At 33.4% G+C, this 20395-nt stretch overlaps 1 protein-coding gene across 1 annotated transcript; it reads left to right on the top strand.

Annotated features, from left to right (window-relative positions):
* Positions 1-10591: 10591 nt before the first annotated feature.
* Positions 10592-19163, top strand: LOC129003049 (elongation of very long chain fatty acids protein 1-like). The gene is made up of 7 exons (XM_054431257.1): positions 10592-10769; positions 11634-11824; positions 13588-13677; positions 14806-14862; positions 15312-15417; positions 16604-16740; positions 18439-19163. The coding sequence occupies exons 1-7, from the start codon at positions 10670-10672 to the stop codon at positions 18634-18636; spliced, it is 879 nt and encodes a 292-aa protein (XP_054287232.1). The 5' UTR covers positions 10592-10669; the 3' UTR covers positions 18637-19163.
* Positions 19164-20395: the final 1232 nt, after the last annotated feature.

The raw sequence follows: 20395 nt of genomic DNA, 5'->3' as shown, positions 1-20395 counted from the left end.
ATTTAGTGTTTAATGTGTAATAAAGATTAACTTGTTACTAATATGTTAGTGCTTAGTACCCTTGCTGAGGCTTTTATAGTCTTTAGAATGTGGCTAAAATTCTCGTAGGGAATAAACATTAGACTTATATTTTTACAGTCGATCCTGCATTATTTTTGCATTTCTCGTTGGCTGTGTCAGTAATGCGTGTTTATTTACAATGTATTTAAATTACTTAAAATTACACAATTGGAAACGACGAGGTCTACTAATAGCATCGATGCTTAAGTATGATGATGTGACATGTTCTCATACAATTCTTTTTATTGCATATTTATTTTAGACAGTACGAATTATCATAGAACTAAGAAACTTATACCGGGTGTCCATATAAAACGTTTGAGGACTTTGGGATATGAATCCTAATACTAAAAAGACAGAAAAAGTTTATGCAAGGGTATGTCCGCAAAAAATTAATACCCAAAAAAGGTCGACATAAATGATCAGGTTTTGACATTTCCTATACAAGAAACGTTGTGAATAATGCCAATGTTGAAGAAAAGAATTATTATAACCCTGCTGTTCGGAATTAAAACAGTTTTATTGCGTGCGTAAGATGGGACCACAGCTAGTTTTAGTAAACATTTGCTTCAGCGACCAGTTGTGGAACATTGTATCATCACAGGTGTTGGACAATGTTCTCACGACATAACAATCTGTGTTACTGCCTTTGTAACTTTCACATAGATTGTAGTAATCTTTGGCTCTGGCCTGAAATTTCCAAATATTAGTGAGCATTAATGACTTTCACTTGGACTTTTACCAACTGGTGACAAAGTATTTGTAACCACAAATGAGGAATTCCTATCACTGCTTCAACACTGTCAAATGTAGTACGAAGTCTGATCTGTTATTTCAATCGGTTCTAGTTTCATTAAAACAATGCATGTTGTTTCTAATAAATATAAAATTAGAATTGCTTAGTTCTGTAGCGTTGGCAAAGGTTTCTTGAGTTTCTTTTTTCCAACACTTTCTTAAGAGTCTGAAATAAAAGTCTGAACTATAGGTGTATTAGATACTCGTTACCGTCCATTCTCTAAATAAGAAACCATTATTCACTGTTCTATGACCACTACCAGCTTTTAAAGGTCATTGTGGTCCACCATTATTCACGACTTCCAACCAAACGAGATTGGTAATTTACGTGAAGCGAGAAAAGAGAGGTCAATCGGCGTGAAAGCTCGAGCGTCTGTACAACTCATTAACGAAACGCTTTTACAAAGTTGTAACAAGATTTAGTCCGACCTCAGCCGTAAAACTTTTCGTAAATGGGCTGACCCACTCGTGTCCAGGTGCGCTCTCTACAACGGTGCGGATTAAATAACGTTCTCTTCTTCCTTCCCAACATGGGGGGAGGGATCTTTAATGGAATTGAAATTATTAGTACAAACCGTAGCTTCAATTTGCATCAGTATCAGTATTTATATTTTGGTGTATGCTACTTGTTGGTATTTGTAATGCGAGGGCTAAATTCCTACGAAACTTATCAATAGTACTGTATTTCTTTTCTACCTAAAGATGTAATTAAATAGCTGGAAGCATACAATAATCACTCAAATGACTCTCATTTCGTTGATTAAGGTAATATTTTTCCTTTTTGCCTTCAAATCATTTTCATAAGACCGTTGGGCATTTGTTACATTTATAGAACTTTTTGTCCTAGGGCGCTAGGCACGAGCCTGGGATTGTTTTTCACATTACTTCAGGCTAGACCTAAGGGTTGCGGCATTATCACTTAGATAAAATCAATTGGTGATTTGGCGGGATTTTAACCCGGGACCTCTTGGACCGAAGTTCCGTGCTCTAACCACTAAACCATCCCGCTCCCCCGCAATAAATATTGTATCAAGTTTGTACATTTATCGAATAGTACAATATAAAATTTTATTAGTATACATCGTTTCCTGTATTAAATTATACATCTTATTAGCCATATTTTTACATGGTTTGGACAGATGATGTGATATTATACCTAAGAAGTACTTACCTCTAGGAATATTAATTGTAACCTTGATAACTTGCTTCGTAACAAAAGTTCTGACTTCGTATTTAAATAAATCCGTGTTACTAGCAACCCTTTAAAATATCCATAACCGTCTTTTACAAAAATTTAAATGTCATTTTACATCAATTGCACTGATATTACAGTTTATCAATGTAGTATGTTTCACAAAAATGTAACCATGTATCTATTTTATATAAAGCTATGAAGGATCTGAACTTCTGAGAAAACCACAAGCCGCACACCTGTCAACCTTATACTTGAACTAGCTGTGTGCCCGTTCTACGCACGGGGATCTTATAGTAGTCAGTTGAAACCTTCTTATATTAAGATTAAGAACAGCAGTTAGTTTGCATATTTTTGCAGATATGCTGGCAAAACTATTATATATAAACCTTCGCAAATACAGTATCTGACAGTTCAAGCCAAAATAAATGCTTCGCAATTAAATGTCACCCGGATCGTTATGGTCCATATGTCCAATGATTAAACTAAAAAATGTTTTATAGATCCATGAAGCGTAGCCCTAAAGTAGGCCTATAATTGAAAGTTACTTTCCACATCGGTTAACTTAAACGTATTTAAAGTACTACCTCAACCTCACCATTTAACACTTTATTCCGGTTGACATTTTCAGTATCAAAGGTGCTCTTGTCCATTCCGTGAAACACTGAGAAATAAGGACATTAATGCGTTATTAACAGACATACACACAACAATCCAAAAAAGGCCACGAACTATTGATACATAAACAATATAAAGGCGTAAACAATTCATGATGGTTTGCCCAACAAATGTTTTACTCAAATAGGTTATCATTTTCTTAGCATACCGGGTAAGCTAAGATTTGGAATCCAGACAGAAAAAGCAAAACTTATACAGAGTTAAGACATCACTTAAATTGAATACGGACGGCTCTAATAAATAAGGTGCCACACCAACGATAACTAATTTGTAAACTACAGTGATGTGTTGGTACCTACGTAAAAATGATTCTAGCAGCTACCAACGGTTCTAAGGAAAAGAACCAGTACCTACGTAAGAACCTACCTAAGAACTATAGTACATCCGACCAATTAAATACATTAATATCTAGTCCCGAGGTTATTGATCTCTTGCTTTTGGATTTTCTCGTAAAAAGTTATAGCGTAAACTTATCGGTCAGTTTGAAAAAAAAACAACCTTACCCAAACAACTTTTTGTTATTTAATAGATTACGCATTCTCTAAACAATGATTAGTATATCTATTAACATTAGAAGGTTATGTGACGAAAATCACACAATGTTGGGGTTTTGGTAATTTGTAATTATATTTCTTAAGTAGGTAGGCCATGTATTCTATGGAAAAGTACCGGTATCAAGGATCGTTGTCAAAAAGGTTGTTATGAATAAATATGTAGGGTTACGTACCCAAGATATGAGCTATGGGCCTATTGGCTGTATGGTCCAGCGATTGCATCACACGGTGAGTAGAAACAGAAAGTGGCACATTGGAAAAGCGAGTTTAGCACTTCCTCTGTTAAACCTCTGTTACAATCACCCACTGCAGTGGTGATTTTTTACTTTACACTTTACACAACCGCCATTGAAGCGCCGTCAATGAGTGGAAACCTTTTTTGTAAGCTATTGGCGACGATCATTTCAGTGTCCAGCCCTATACAACACTGATTCAAGGTCTTCTTTCTGGTTGTCAAAACTCAAGAAACATTTTATACTCAAAGAATTTCTGGTTCCGATTTGGACGATGTCTAGTTATTTAATTTCATTTACGGTTACACTATTAGACTATATTATTGCACTTGCGATTAATTAAATCCGTTATGTAAGAAAAACGTTTTTAATCTCACTTGGTTGGGATTTGCTTCCAAAACGTGATTCGAAATGGTTGCGGTATTTGTAAACAACATTTGTAAACATATCATTGACAGCTAGAAAAAATAATCTTGATCCGAACAGCTGTTCGTTATTTCATAGACGATTATGTGATAAAAATTGAACGAAAATTTGACAAAAATCGCACAAAACTGCATTTTTGAACGTCCGTAATTTTATTTACAAAGTAGTGAGGCTATATTTAAATCACTAAAGACACTCTCGCCAATCCAGTGAATACATTAAAATGACTTGGATCTTGATAGGTACTCTGGTTTTCACGGAGAAGATTGCGTAAAATGCCATCTTGAGTGTTACAGACAAAGGGAAAGACAGACAGACAGACAGACAGACAGAAATAGAGATAAGACTCGTTCCTGCTTCTTTAATGTATAAAACGTAAAAATAACCTAAAAGTATATAATTCTGAGCAAAGTACAGACAAAACTCTAATTTTATTTATATAGATGAAAGGTATTTATTCAGGTAGCTGTATTTAATTGCATTCAAAATATTCGAGATATATCAGCGTCTAGATTTGTTATTGTTTTAGTTTGTTTGTTTACTTTTCCTTAAGATAACCCTTAGATTCTACTATAGATTTCATCAAGTACTATATTGACTATATTGAATCAAGAGAAATTACAGTACGTTTCTTATATAAGTTCAACCCTTCTAATTATGTTTCGATTGTTTACTTATTAGTTCAGTGTTACATATTTTAAAATCATAGCAATTGACGTTGCCGATAAATATTGTGTTTGTAATTAAAGTGACACAAGAACCATAGAGTTTGGACAGAGCCTTACGTGTCCTATTGGGAAAAACGCACCTGTAGAGTATTTTTCCTTGTGACATAGACATTGATAAAATTAATTGACATCAAGTATAAGTGTTTAATCAACTAGCAGGTTGCATTGGACAAGGCGGATAAGAGTTCCCACATCTTCTGTGCATTCTCTCCCCGTGCCGAGCCATGGACCGAACAACACAGTTTTTTTAACCTACTAATTTTACTATGCTATTAAACTTTGCTTATTTTTGAAGCTGTGGTCATGAAATGCTTTAACAATATCTAACTGTTTTCAGCCTTGAGGGCTTTGTTCTATAATATTAGATCATTTTTTTTTAAAGAGTACCACACGCATTAAAAAAATGTTATATACTACTTAAGCCAGGCTTTAATATAGTACGCTACTAGTCCGGGAAATAGCTGTTTACCGGACGACTCTAGTAAACTCATTTTGGACGAGTGACGTATTTTATTTTTTGCCATTACTACGATAATAATAGAAAACTGTCGTAATTGGCAGTTAATATTTTCCTACCAATTTAATGACTTGACAATTACTGACCATAACTTCTCTATGAGTTTTATGTTTTCGTTTGTAACCTCTTACTTTCATTATCATTATAATTTGAGATGGAGACGCCACCTAGGTGCGTATTTTAACCAAAATATGAGCGAAGAATAGGTGTAAAACGGTGTGAGGTGATATGTGTTATGTGTAGCTTTTGTTGTTCCTGACTAAGATCAACTGTTCCATCAGTCAGGATTATTTATTCTGACTTATTTAACTTATTTCTGGATTATTTGGTCTGATTTATTTATTATTTATTTTCTCTGCCAAATGATCAGAGACAGCTGGGTCTAGTTTTTATATACAATTTATTAATGAGAGAAATTGTATACAAACATGATTTGTAAGTACAACAACATTAATGTGAACCAGTGTGTATTTTATAGGCCAATTTACAATAATACCAGGAAAATAAGGAAATGCATGGAGGATAAGGAAAAATAGAGAGTTAAAAGAATTATATGGTGAACCAGATATTGTGGGAATAGTTAAGAGTAGGAGGTTGAGATGGATGGGCCATATTAACCGTAGAAGTGAGAGAGAGATGGTAAAGATGGTATTCAGAGGTATACCAGAAGGAAGGAGACCATTAGGTAGACCAAGAATGCGATGGGTTGATGAGGTGACGAAGGACTTGAGAGGAATGGGAGCAGACTTGGAGCTGGCAGAGGATAGAAGAGCTTGGAGGCACATGGCGAGGCCAAAAACCACCTAGGTTTCCAATGGCCACAGGAGTAAGAGTAAGTAAGTAATTTACAATAATAGACCTGTTGCCCGAAATCGAACAATATTATCAAGTGTCACATAAGTTATTTCAAAAATAACAGTCATAATTTTCGACGAGTTTATTGAACTAAACTTAAAGACTATGTAACTTATGGAAATACTCACTCGGTTTATAAAAGTTGGATGTAATGAACATTTCTTGTACCTAAATATTTTATTATCTTTCAGATATATTTCCTAACTTACCCATAGCCACATAAAGTTGACCATATATATATTTGGCCTATAAAGACGAAGCCTTGTATAAAAAAAGAAGTTTCTTTGCAAAAAAGTAAATGTTATTTAATTTTTACATTTTACTAGGCCTACATTGATTAATGTTTATCTTCATAAAATACCTAAGGTTTTAAGTAACAAATTGTTATTAGTATAATAGCTGATTAAAATAAGCCTATTGGCCAATTATAATGAGCTGTTGTCCGGTAATAATATATTATGTTACTAGCCCTGAAAATAGGTGTTTACCAGACGAGTGTGGTCGTTCCTGTTGGAGACGAAGTCGAGTGCGGGATTCCCATACGAGTTCGGTTAACACATTTTGGACGAGTGACGTACAATATTTTAGGCCATAATACTCTAAGCTAAGTTAACAATAGAAAATCAAAACAAATACTTATATATTCCATCCAAATAAATGACTAACAATCACTACTCATAACATCTATAAGAGGTTATGTTTTTGTTTATAACAATACATTACTCATTGCCAAACATAATCAGCTAGTTGGTGTCTGGTAAAAACTCATTACAGTACAGTAGTAAAAAATGAAACCCCATTTGATTAAGCTGGTGGCAAACAACTCTTTTTGGACTAAATCCTTGCATGTACAGTGTATAGTGTAGAGTGGCGTAATAGTATATTACGTTACTAGTCCTGAAAATAAGTGTTTACCGGACAAGTGTGGTCGTTCCCATGCGAGACGAAGTCGAGTACGGGATCACCATACGAGTCCGGTACACACATTTTGGACGAGTGACGTACGATAGTTTACGCCATACTACTAAATCCGTTCAACTCCTTGTATATTACCACCAACTAAAGGACTAAAAATCACTAGTCATAACCTTTAAGAGAGGTTATGTTTTTGTTATAACCACTCATTGCCACCCAAATACAGTATAATCAGCAGATTGGTGTCCGGTAAAACTCATTACAGTACAGTAGTATGGAATGAAGCCTCATTTGATTAGGCTGGCGGCAAACAGCTGTTTTCTGTACTAAATCCTTGCATGGGAAGTTCGTCAAAATAGTGTAGTGTGGCGTAAAAAACATTAAGTAGTAAGTAATAATAAAAATCCAATTCATCAAACAGGTGGCAAACAGCTGTTTTCCGGATTATATGCTTAAGTGTTAAGTCCATTAAAATAGAGTAGTGTGGTGAAAGATAAATTAAGATCCTTCAAAAAGTTTGCAGAAGAGATAAAGGTATTTTATGAGTAAATTTTTATAATAAAGATGACTGCGAAAGTAGTATGAGATAAACACAAGAAAGGTAAGGTTTGTAAATAACAGGATAGACAATGGAAAGCTTGGCGAATGTCAGTAATTGAGCAAGACTAGTTGGTCTAGGTGTCCCGTTAGAGCACGGACAGTGGCAAGGGTTGCCTAGAGGGGTGTAGTCTGGTCACTGCTGCTGAGGTGTCAGTAGTCGACATTCTCACCATCCCACCATGAACACGCCTCCACACAAAGGTAATCTAGTAACTAGTACTGTTAAACGGCCAGTTCAGTAGTCTTAAAACTTCTATTGCGTGAACATTTGCGATCATCTTCGGAAAAAAAACAATAGTCGTCTATTAATATACAGGGTGAGTCATACCACCCGTACACGTACTTTTTCTGGAGTACGTTTTCACCTAGAAACGCGAAATAAAATTATTCCCGTCTATATGACATACGAAGAATCCATTTAAAATACTTAGAACATGAACCAAGTACAAGGTATTCCAGAAATGAAGGTCACGGGTTCGAATCCCCGATTTATGTCTAGTTATTCTTTGATCACATTGCGTATACCTCATCATGTGACCACAGCTTATGGCAGAGCTTTTGTTGTTACGGCTTGTCGTTTGTGGCGGCACTGAAAAAGCTTTATTTTTAGAAGATGGTTTCGGCTGGCGTGTCCTAGGGCTACTGTTTCATTGCGCGTTTGCTGATGCGTGTATGCGAGAATGTGTGAATGTGTTTTTTTTTTATTTGTTAAATTTGTATTTTTCTTCTTTTTTTCTGAGAAATGTAGGTACTTGAATTCTTAAATATTTTTATGTTTAATTAGATTAAGTTATCCCAATGTAAAATTATTTTTATTATATTTATGAAAGGGCCATGTGGCCCTAACTTTGTCTAAAAAAATAAACAATTTTCATATATTTTATGCTGGTACCCACACATTACCACTTTCAAACCCCTATTTTACAGGATAAGACAGACTAAATATTTTTCACTAGGGTTTAAAAAATTTAACATAATTAGTTCAAGGGACTACCAAAACCGCATGTCATTTTATACGTTATGTTTCGAGGATTAATTTCCGCAGCAATCCTCCAGACTAAGCTAATATCCATTTGCCTGATTGGACGTTCTCGAAACAATTCCGGGAATATGTTTCAAATAGCAATTGGTTATTAGTATTTAGGGTTGTTGCTACAGGGAAGGCAACAAGGTTAGGTCTTTCGTTAAATGCATATCTAAAAATCTTGCAAACTGGAACAGTTTACTTATGATAAGAATAACATAATAGTTTAATATATACAGTTTTGTGTAATTTCCTTTGTAACTATTAAATGTACAACAATGCTTTAATGTAGTTAATTAATTATTTAATAAGCTCTAAATAAAACCTTGCAAAATAATTGTAAAATCTCTTGTTTCGAGTGTGAAAAATGGGGGAACCACATTTTAACCTCATAGATAATAATTCTGGTTCACCAACGCATTTGAGTTTATACAACTTTCCATCAGAATAGGATGATTTTTTACTTGAGTTATTGAGCTAACGGACACACATACTGCTTTACATAATAGATTAATTAAACATTCAAAATATCATAACAATTCTGATTATTATTTAACAGTTTAACAGATAAATTTTCAAAAAGGATAGCTATCCCCACATCTACATTAAGGGGATTCGCCACTGAAAAGGGTGATTTTTTTTATTTAATGAGGAAAGTGGTGAAACTATTTTTTTTCTAGTAGGGTATAGTTTAACAAAAAATGGAAAAATTTTGGTTTACTTCTAAATATAAATTATAGGTGGTAAAAAAATTAAATAGACGTTTTTCGATCAATTTGTAAGGGGTTTTAAAAATCGATATTCTGAAGAGAGTTCTTTATGGATTTTGATAAATTTGGTGTTTTTTTAAAGACAATTATCTAAACTTAATATTTAGGTAGATTCATAATAATATCTCAGATACTTTTTTTGCTGTGACACATTAAATATAATTTTTCTTCAGAAAAAAGAATTAGTTTGAAAAAAAAATTATTGTTCAGTACCTAATTAACTTAGATACCTAATTCTACCTAAATATTTTCCTAATACTGTCAAGAATAAGTAGTAAAAATTTCAACAATGTACCTTTAGTGGCTCTCAAGATATATCCAATTTTGTATTGAAAAACGTGAAATTTCAATGTTGCGGAAAACCGCGTTTGAATAAGAAGGTGTCCTATGATCTTGTAGCTATCGTAAAGAGCGAAACCCCTTGGTTATAACATATAATAACATTCATACATTGATTATATCATAATTTTTGGATGTAATAGGGTCCAATGTACAAAGAAATGTAAAAAAATATTTTTACAATTTTTCATGATTTTTACCTATTTTTAGTGGCAAATCCCCTTAAGGAACAAATTACAAAACACTCTTTCCTTTCATAACATGCATTTATGCGTATCATGGCATTTGTGGTCTTTAATACGTTATATACATTTATGACCATTGAAATATTCATTAAGAAAAGCGTGTTTTTGCTGATTTTTTTGCCTATAATTTTAGTAAAACTGTGTACAAAATTCCAACTTTATGAATGTTCGGTTTTATGATTTTAAATGTTCATACTTTCCTGAGATATATCTGTTTAAATTTAAGTTTGTTAATATTTTCAATGCAACAATTTCCACTCTAATTCAATTCTAAGAATACCTTTTTTGCTGATAAAAGGCGGTTAATGGTTTTCCGTCACTTCTAATTCACTTCATCTGAAATAGCATCATTCCTGCATGCAGCTGTTAATATTAATTCAAAGGTTTGAGCTATTGAGTATTATTCTTGCTCTTCTGACCATATATTTGTTTTAGTGCTACTTTAAATGCAAATCAATCTGGCATCTTTTAAATTAAAGTCAAATCAGGCAGAAAAATTAGCTTAAACTACAGGTTTGCTGCGGAGGAGGTTTACTTGTTTTACTAGTGATTATTCAATATTACAGTCAAATGCATCTCCACTCGGAGTTCTCATTTGATGCTCGTATGGAACATATGGTACTTAATTATTGTTGTTATGTAACCGTGGTTTAGTAGCTCTGTTACTCTTCCAGAGCTTAATACTAGTACAGTAGATGTACTAATGTGCCTTTATTATTTATTAGTGTTACTGTGAGTATGTTTGCTGAATTACAATCTTTTATTTTAGGATCTTTTTCGAACAACGGATCATCTATTTTAGAAGAAATATTGTCACACAAGTTTCCAGAATGGGAAGGTAAATAACATGTCATTTATATCTTAAAAAGTTTGATTCCAGCATAATACTAGTTCTTAAGATTAACTTGATACTACATTTTATCATTGTATTAGTGCATGTAGTAAGTATAATTCCTTAAATATTTCAAAACTAGTGCATTTAAATAAAATCCCAAAACCTTTCCTCAGTCAAAGTCTTCTCTTAGTAAATTTATTTAAAATCTGGTAAACAAAACATAATTTGAAGAACATAGGATTTGAATTCATTTTAAATATTTTTAGATTGTTTTTTTTTCGTTTCTAAGCCAGGCATAAGCATCTAACTAGTATGTTTGTTTTATGCTTGATAGTTCATATTTTTTTCAAAAACCAGAATGGGAACCACTTCAGTCCCAAGCTTACTTCCTTTCCATCTGTTTGTTTACAAGCAATTTTACAATGGTATTGTAATTTACAGTTTTTTTTACTACTAATAGTGAGATAACACGAATTAAAAGTACTGTATAAAGAAGTTAATACGGATATTAAGTAGATATTTTAATAATAAAATTTATTACTAAAGATTCATTACGAAAAAATTTACATTATCATTACATTAAGTGAAGTCAAAACAAAATAAAGATGATTTAGAAATAGAATATTAATAAACATAACGTAAACCTCTTTGTATAATTGACTAATCGTTTTAAAAAGTATTGAATATATGTGATAAATAGCTATTAACTCAGTTAAACTTTCTTTCATTTTAAAAGACTTAATATCTTTTCCTTCACAACGTTTTTTCTTCTTTTTATTTCAACTAAAAATAATAAAATTTAACGGATATGAAAAGAAATCTTTTTGTTCTCAATTCATTATACATTTATGTAATCGCTTTTTGCAGAAGAGGCAGTCTCCAACATGTTGTTCATGGACAGCCCGATATACATAGTGACATTGTCAATGTTATACTTGGCGTTTGTCACAACAGTGGGACCCAAGATAATGAAGCATCGCAAACCCTTCAGTTTGAAATGGACCATGATGGCGTATAACTTGGGCCAAGTAGCACTCAATGCTTGGTTCCTCATCAGTGTAAGTCAATACTTTTGGTTTTAAGTGGAACAATTTACTCAAGTTATTAGTTAGAAATTTAACTATGGAAACATCGTGAATAAGTAATCTCTTTGCCGTTAATAAGGTAATAAGTAAGGGTTATTCGGGTTAAAAGAAAACAAGAATGATGTTTAATTTTACCTCCGAGAGAGTCAAACTTGTGAAACTAAAAGGAGACCGTATTCGCTGTGGAATCATTTATGTTCTAATCAACTTTTATGGTTGAAAAACGCTAAGAGAATAAATAGAACCTCAGTTGTAGAACATTAGAGACTTATTTAAGTAGGTAGTTTTTTTTTTTTGTTATTTTTTAATACATATTACAACTGTAAGTGGTTTTGTATATAAACATATATTAGGCCCTATACCACGATTGTATTTTACATTACTTACTCCAGGTTGGGTCATGAGGTTGCGTCATTATCACTTGGATAAATCGATTGGTATTGGAACTGGGAAGAACCGGATCTATAGAAATAGCCCCGCGGGAATAATACGATCTACCAGTAGAACCTAGTACAACCAATGTCCATACACAATTCGTGTTTCTAGATCCTCAGTTAAGAGTCGGTCCTTTTGACGCTCTCAACCCTTCCCTAAAAGACTCGTATGAATGTTATTGTTAGATCTTTCTGTGTCATGGAACGATTAATAGTTGTTGTGTTTTCAGAACACGAGACATTTTTAAGTTTTTCAACCCCTGTTCTTATCAAGCTTTTGTTATATAACATGTTAATTGATAGGCTAATGACAAATGGTAGCTAGGTTCAAAATAGATCCCGGCTTAGAATCAAACCAGCTATCTCCAGATATGTAAGGAGATCACTATAACAGGGCTAACCAATTCGCTGATCAGACAATATGTGTTGCTGTTGACCTAATTTGTTAATAAAAGGGATACGTTTGTTCTTCGATGTTTCTTAAAAAAACATGTTTCGCTGAAAATTAATGGAACCCCTTATATTTAACTTTGAGATAAATAGTTATTTATATAATCGATCATTTCTCGTTACCATGCACATCATTCTGTAATATACTGTAAAACTGTAAGGTAGCGCTCTCTTTTAACCGTTGCTGAACTTATAAAACCCTCTTCATGTTCCGACATGAATTTGAATAAACCAAACAAACTCTAAATTAACTGTAAATACTAATGAAACAACGGAATGTTCAGTGAACTAACAGGAAACAACAACTCCAAGCTATACTAAAGCTATCAGGAATCATATTCGACGTGAACATCGTTATCTCCTAGTTTACCTTCTAAATAAGGCAAAATTTAGTTCCCTATTGGATACTGTTTAGCTTCATATCACTCATTATCAATATATATATAGCATACTTTCAGTATAGTAGAAGTATTTGATAGCGATTAAATTATATATAACACAAATCAAAATAACGTTTCTCAATAGACTTGCATGTCTTGTATGACTGATCTTGCCAGATTCCTTAATAAAACCCAACGATAATAATAAAATAACTTCAATGCCGTAAAGTACATCCTGTTATTTACAATACAGGTTTACTTGTAAGGAATGCTTATACCAGATACTAAGTCGCCAACTTATCTTTTATCACCCTAGGAATGGTTAAGTTAAAATAACTGTTTACTTAAGTATGATATACAATATAATGTCAGGAGTTAACTAGATGACCGGGAATAGTCGTTTAGTTCATTTTACAAAGAACAAATTCAGATTGTTTTTGCTCTCTAGTAACATGGATGTTGTTTTTTTCAGTTTTTTAGTGAAGAGGGAATGACAGAACATTTATTGAAGGAGACATTCCAGCCAGTTATTCCAGCCAGGAGCAAACGCCTTAGATTGATTGTACGTATATGTTAATGTTAGCTCAAAACCTTTGACTATTATATCATGTGTAACTATAAAGTTCACGCCTTATCCTCTTCTTTAATAAGGTAACCTTCCTAACTAACTACTAGTAGACACTATATTCGTATATGTCAGTTTTTAATGATATACGACTGCATTTATAAGTTGGTAGTACGTCCTAGTTCGTTAACTACACTCTGAGTAATATTAGATTTACGAGTGCAGACTTGTGTAATGACAGGAGAGATATTACTGACACGTGTAAGATCAATCAATAATTCGGTATTCAAGTCAATATCATATAGACTGTTTCCAAATTCTCCATTAAGTTGCTTTTTCAAAAGAAATGTGTTTGTAATTGCTCATGTTATGCAAGTTTTGTTAACCTTCATAATCAATATAATTTCCAAAGATAATTAAATGACGATCATTAATTTTAATTGGATGTGTGTTCATAGTAACTGAATGTGTCTATCTTTTATATTGATACTGTTTTACTAATACTGTACTGCCATTGTACTAATAACGAATAATGTAATATCTACTTGTAAAATATATTAAGACGTTCTCCGGAAATATTATTAACAGTGGTAATAAGTAATTAGATTGCATATTATAAAGTAGCTGTGCATGATGGTTGGCACACGTGTGTTGTTTTGTACTATGAATTTAACCCCCTCAACCGACAATTTAATGTGAACTGTTAAAAATAACCATTATGAAATATGGAGTACCTAATATAAGTTTGTAAGCAAGGGCTGTATATTGTAATCAAGTTCAATGAATCGCCACGTGTACCGACTTGTTGAGAATGCAGCACTACTCATGTACCTAGCAACCCCTCAAAGGTATAAATAGTACTTACATAGCTTGAAAATTATAACACATCCATCATCATCACATCATTATCACTATCCCATTGATTATATGATAAATTGCGCCTTAGAGGTTAAGTGTAAATCGCTAAATCCTGTTCTTCATTAATGCTGAAATAGTTATACTAATTGCCGATCTACACAGGACCATGATAGTGAAGCGGCTTTAGTATGACCCATATTTTATTGATACTAAAATTAACTGTTGTTAGTTTATTCGTATATTATATGTTTGAAATGTTTGTTTCAGAGCCTCAGGTACATTTGGATATGGTGGCTGATCAAAGTTTCAGACCTCGCTGACACGGTAGGCATCTAGTTTCTAGGTTTTGAATTTATTAGTAAAAAGTAAGTTAAAGTACCTACAATGTGTAACAGCTAGGATAGCTTCTGATTTTAGAAAACTTAATAATGTCACATAGTTACAGTGGGCACTGGTATTGTTATGATCATATTTATTATGTTTAACCATAACCTTTGCATAAAAGCCTCAATGTGTAAATCGGAGTATGCAAAGCTATAATAATGCATTCTACGTGTACCGATGTTAATTAAATTCATTCCACACAGTTGGTCTCCAAAACTAAAACTAGCAAAGTTATTTACATAATTTCAAATTATATTGTTTTAACGTAGTATATAATCCAACACATATTCTAAACGAAATTTTGTGGAAATGTATGAAGTACTTATTATTAATTATGAAGCCTTACCAATCCATCCTAATCCATCCTACCATCCTAATGAATGTTACAGGTTATATTTGTGCTACGGAAGAAACAGACACACGTATCCTTTCTCCATGTCTATCACCACTTCAACATGTCGTTCTTCTGTTGGCTCTATTTCAAGTATATTCGAGGTAACTATGAGTGTATCTTAAATTACGCTACATAATTTGATTTCGCTCACAATGTTCAATTCATGGAATAAACTGACACGAATATTTATATCTGAAATATATTCTTTGGTACATTTATTTAAAGCATATCATTCACCGTTTTCCAAATCAATTAGATTTAAGATTACTCTAACCGTTTTGAGTTGAACAATAACGGTTGTTAACGATAGTAATCCCATTTACAATTGGCTGCTTTACCCTTGTTTCGTAATAAGGCGAGCATCCATAAATTTAATAACGTGGATTTTTAACAATAACTTAGAAGCCAGTTATAGGCCCACAATTTATCAAGAGAACAAAACCTCAGTCTAACAAAACCCAATTTAAATGTATAACTTGTTTGATAAGATCATATTTGCCTATATTCTTCAATTAAGCTGTACTGTACTATAGTATACAATCAATAACTGTATCAAACTTGTACACCAAATAGAATTAAATGGAGAAAAAATTTTAACTTTTATATTTTTTTCCTAGTGTAACGAATTTATATTAATTCCCAAGAGCTCTACCGTAAACCCTTTGGATGACCACGGGAAGCATTTTAAGGGGCTTTTAAAAACTATTGAGTCTAAGGCCCCTTTTATTCACCGCGGTTGCCCGCCACCTGCGATCGACCGCTGTCACGTGGATAGTGTAACAGTGCTGCCACCCCAACCAACCAGTGCTGCCGAATGGCTAGACCACGTGTAGTGAGTAACACTGGTGACTTGGGTTGGCAGTAATGCGAGAGCGACGGTGGGCTCCCGCGTTGAATAAACGATCCCATATGACACATTGCATATACGAACCGCCACCCGCCGGCGATTTCTAAATGCAAGCGGGTGAATTTACAAACCGCCGCGGGTACCCGCAACTTCTGAGACCGCTCCTAATTGAATAAAAGCACCCATTTACGGCAATGCATTTATACAACCGCGGCGGGCGCCCGCTGGCGGGCAACCGCGGTGAATAAAAGGGGCCTCAGTGATGGCCGAGTACGTATTCTTCTTTCTGCTAAGCTTCAGCCCAGCTGGTTCTCAGTAGTTTTTTTATCATCTTGGAACAAAGACATAAACCGAAACTACTTATTCTGTACAAAACAATTTAGAGATGGGTAAATTAGTAACGTTTTCATGAATAACGTGATGTTTTTTTGTGCTTGTAGGAGAGTGGCTGATATTTGCTGGTCTGATAAACTCTCTGGTCCACATCATTATGTACTCGTACTACTTCCTGGCAGCTCTGGGACCCAAGCTGCAGCCGTACCTCTGGTGGAAGAAGTACCTTACGAGGATGCAGCTGGTGAGTAGTCCAACATCGAAATCTTACAATACTCTACTAATTGTTTAAACATCTCGTTGCAATGTGGTCGTTTAAAATGATACATATCAAATATGAAGCAATTGGTGTAAAGATAATTAGTTCAAGTTTAATTAAATAAGAATATCTATTTTCAGTGTAGGCTGGACACAAGATGACCAAACTGGAATATACAGGGTGAATCTTCTAAGCTGTCCTAAACAGATTACAGACGAGCGGCTTGACATACAGAGATGAAAAAAAAAACTTTTCCCCACTAATTCATACCCAAGGAACAACGTAAAAATGTTTTTACCCTTTTTTAAATACAGGGTGTTCAAGAAACTGGGGGTCATGGGTTCGAATCTCAGAGTTTTCAAATGTAAAGATATGTCATGTTATGCATCATTGTAAAGCTCTAGACTAGACAAACAATTTAGTGAAAACAGAACTCATTTATCTTTGTCCGTTTCAAAATGGCGGCCATTTTTATAGAAAATATTGATATTTACAGAATACCCTGTATCTTGAAAACCACTAAACTTATTTTCGTTCTGTTTGAAAATTCTTAATCCTCGTAGGTTCAGCTTTAATTTGATATACAACAAGTCAACATTTAAAACACTAAATATTTTTTCTATGATTTAATTTTTTTTAAAGTTGGTAGCCTTGTAAATGAAAATTTTTAAATGGCAACATATGTAAAAGTGTGTATAATTTTGAAGGTCTTGTAAAAAAAACAACTTTTAAATTTAAACCTACCGTCTATCTTTGGTCGTTTTCTAGTAATTAACCAAAAACTCCAATGGCCCATATAAAACTCATGTTAAACGCGCAGTACCATGGGAATAGTGTATCTCCATCCACTAATCTTCAGTACTGTACGTTTAACATGGATTTAATATGGGCAATTGGAGTTTTTGGTTAATTACTAGAAAACGACCAAAGATAGACGGTAGGTTTAAATTTAAAAGTTGTTTGTTTTTACAAGGCCTTCAAAATTATACACACTTTTACACATGTTGCCATTTAAAAATTTTCATTTACAAGGCTACCAACTTTAAAAAAAATTTAAATCATAGAAAAAATATTTAGTTTTTAAAATGTTGACTTGTTGTATATCAAATTAAAGCTGAACCTACGAGGATTAAGAATTTTCAAACAGAACGAAAATAAGTTTAGTGGTTTTCAAGATACAGGGTATTCTGTAAATATCAATATTTTCTATAAAAATGGCCGCCATTTTGAAACGGACAAAGATAAATGAGATTCGAACCCATGACCCCCAGTTTCTTGAACACCCTGTATTTAAAAAATCGTAAAAACATTTTTACGTTGTTCCTTGGGTATGAATTAGTGGGGAAAATTTTTGTTTCATCTCTGTATGTCAAGCCGTTTGTCTGTAATCTGTTTAGGACAGCTTAGAAGATTCACCCTGTATATTTTTCCTTCTAGAGAGTGGCATTATTTTCAACATTACGCCTTTTGTTTAAACGATTGCACTTAAAGTATAAACGGTAATAATCAGTGTTTGTACAAACTGGAAAACCAAAAATGACGTTCAGTACTTCATTCACTGATCTAGCAACTAAATGAACTTGTAGAAGTTGAAGGAATATTTTGTTTATATTTTATTTAAAGTCTTAGTGCACATAGGATGGTTGTCGGATAAACAATAATAATCCTTACCTTTGTTTTCAGGTCCAATTCATGATCATATTCTCCGTGCACGTCTACCTTGCAATCTTCCAGAACGTCCCAACTCTTCAAAGGCTCTTCCTCTATTTCGCAATATCTCAAACCATCATCTTTACGATTCTTTTTACAAACTTTTATATAAAGGCATACAAACGTCCTTCTTCAAAAACGCAGACCGGTGTGAAAGTCAAAAGTAATTAAGTAGTTTTTTTTTTACAATAATAGGTTTTTACGTACGTAGTGTAGACAAATATTCATATAGTTCAACGATTAATATTGCTCAGTTGATTACATGTTTCGTTGCGAAGACAACATTCTCAAAGCTTGCAACTCGCCAAACTACAATCAAATCAAGCACGAAACGAAAATAACAAAACACAAAAATGATAATTTAGTCCAGCGCGATGTGGGGTCGGTAGCGGAAAACTGTAAGTCGAATGTAAGATTGTAAGCTTGCAACGAAATATGTAAGCTACTGAGCAATTTTAATAATTGAGCTATTTGACCATAAGTACGTAAAAACCTATTAGTGTCTTAGTAAAATAGTCTAGGGGACAGAAACACGAATTTTGATATTTTTTGTTGTAATAATTTTGTGATGCATATATTGTCCTTATTAAGTAAATATTGCAGCATTTATACAATATTATGTTTATATAATTACCACGTCGTCGTTGATTTGAATCCTCTTCCTGTTTGATGAACTAAATAAAATGTTGTCAATAAAATTTTTACAACTTTTCTTCTTCCTTCTACTTCAACTAATGAACATTTTTCATATTCCAGTGAAGATCGTCAACCTAAACTGAACAATGAACATTAAAGCCAGCCTACTTATAAACTTATTTAACATATTTCCTAATTAATCGTGCTTTAAACAATGGTTTATGGAAAGTGGCTAGTACAAATAAAGCGTCTAGCCTGGAGGAGTACTGTTCAATGAGGGGCAAAATATGAAACGTGACTATTTTACTTAGTACATTTTCTATTCAATATTTTAAGTTGCAGCATTGTTGATGCTAATCAAAGCGCATAGCAAAAATATTACCTAAACGCAGCAGCATAATAAATGCAACAATTGAAGTTGAGGCTGAAGTTCCTTATCTCAAAGAGTGATTTTTAAATGTAGGTCTAATCAAAACAAACCCAAAGTTTCATAGAACATATTTGTTAATATACTGTAAAAACCAGTAATAGTATGTATCTCCCCGGCTTCCACACATCTTTATTGGATATTATCTTCTTAGAAAAAACTGTGTATAAAAGCCAAATTCAAGTTGAATCCATGCAAGTCTCACACTATCCTGTTGTATCTGCGTTGTAGTCACAGTGACTACATCCCGTATACACTCTTGCGTACATCACCTTATCCAAACCCGTCTAGCAGTGTAGTAGTCCCTCGTAGTTAGTTGAAGTAGTACTTAGTGTTTTAATATATCGGACAAAACACACTATAAAAACACACGGAAAGGACAACATTAACTTTAAGCATTACAAAACTACCAAGGATTCTTAGTATTGCCTTGCCTTCCACCATTGTTGCACTAGGTGTCTAGTAGTTATGAGTACAAAACATCCATAGTCACTCTAACTACTCAGGATTGTTAGGCAACAGTACAGGTAAAATAAACAGACTTTATTCCTTTTTTCAATTATCCAGGTTTAATAAAACAACAACGTAATAAACTCATATTTTAACTGAGTATGACTAACACGCCGTAACATATTTATTGTGAGACTGTATTATTTTTCAATATTAATGCTGCGTACTCGGTTCTCTGTCAAACACTGATATTCACATTCACCATGTAAAATATACCTCATAATCATCACAAAAGTCATTAACGTTTCCTCCATTTAAATATGAAGCATATGTTTAATTAAAGAAATTTCATATAATAGTTTTGAACTTTCTTTTATCTCTTGATTACCCTTGTCAAGAGTAACTTGTATAATATAA

The sequence above is a fragment of the Macrosteles quadrilineatus genome, unplaced genomic scaffold (assembly GCF_028750875.1).
Source record: "Macrosteles quadrilineatus isolate MER2022 unplaced genomic scaffold, UCM_ALF_1.0 Scaffold_9__3_contigs__length_116548681, whole genome shotgun sequence".
NCBI lineage: Eukaryota > Metazoa > Arthropoda > Insecta > Hemiptera > Cicadellidae > Macrosteles > Macrosteles quadrilineatus.
Note: the sequence above shows the minus strand (reverse complement) of the source record. Positions and strands in the feature narration are given on the sequence as shown.

Bases quoted from the DNA above. Each gene is read 5' to 3' on its own strand.
- LOC129003049 (XM_054431257.1), top strand. From the start codon at position 10,670: ATGTTTGCTGAATTACAATCTTTTATTTTAGGATCTTTTTCGAACAAC. The intron at 11,825-13,587 runs GTAAGTCAATAC...TGTTTTTTTCAG, and splicing joins ATGCTTGGTTCCTCATCAGT to TTTTTTAGTGAAGAGGGAAT. The intron at 14,863-15,311 runs GTAGGCATCTAG...TGAATGTTACAG, and splicing joins TTTCAGACCTCGCTGACACG to GTTATATTTGTGCTACGGAA.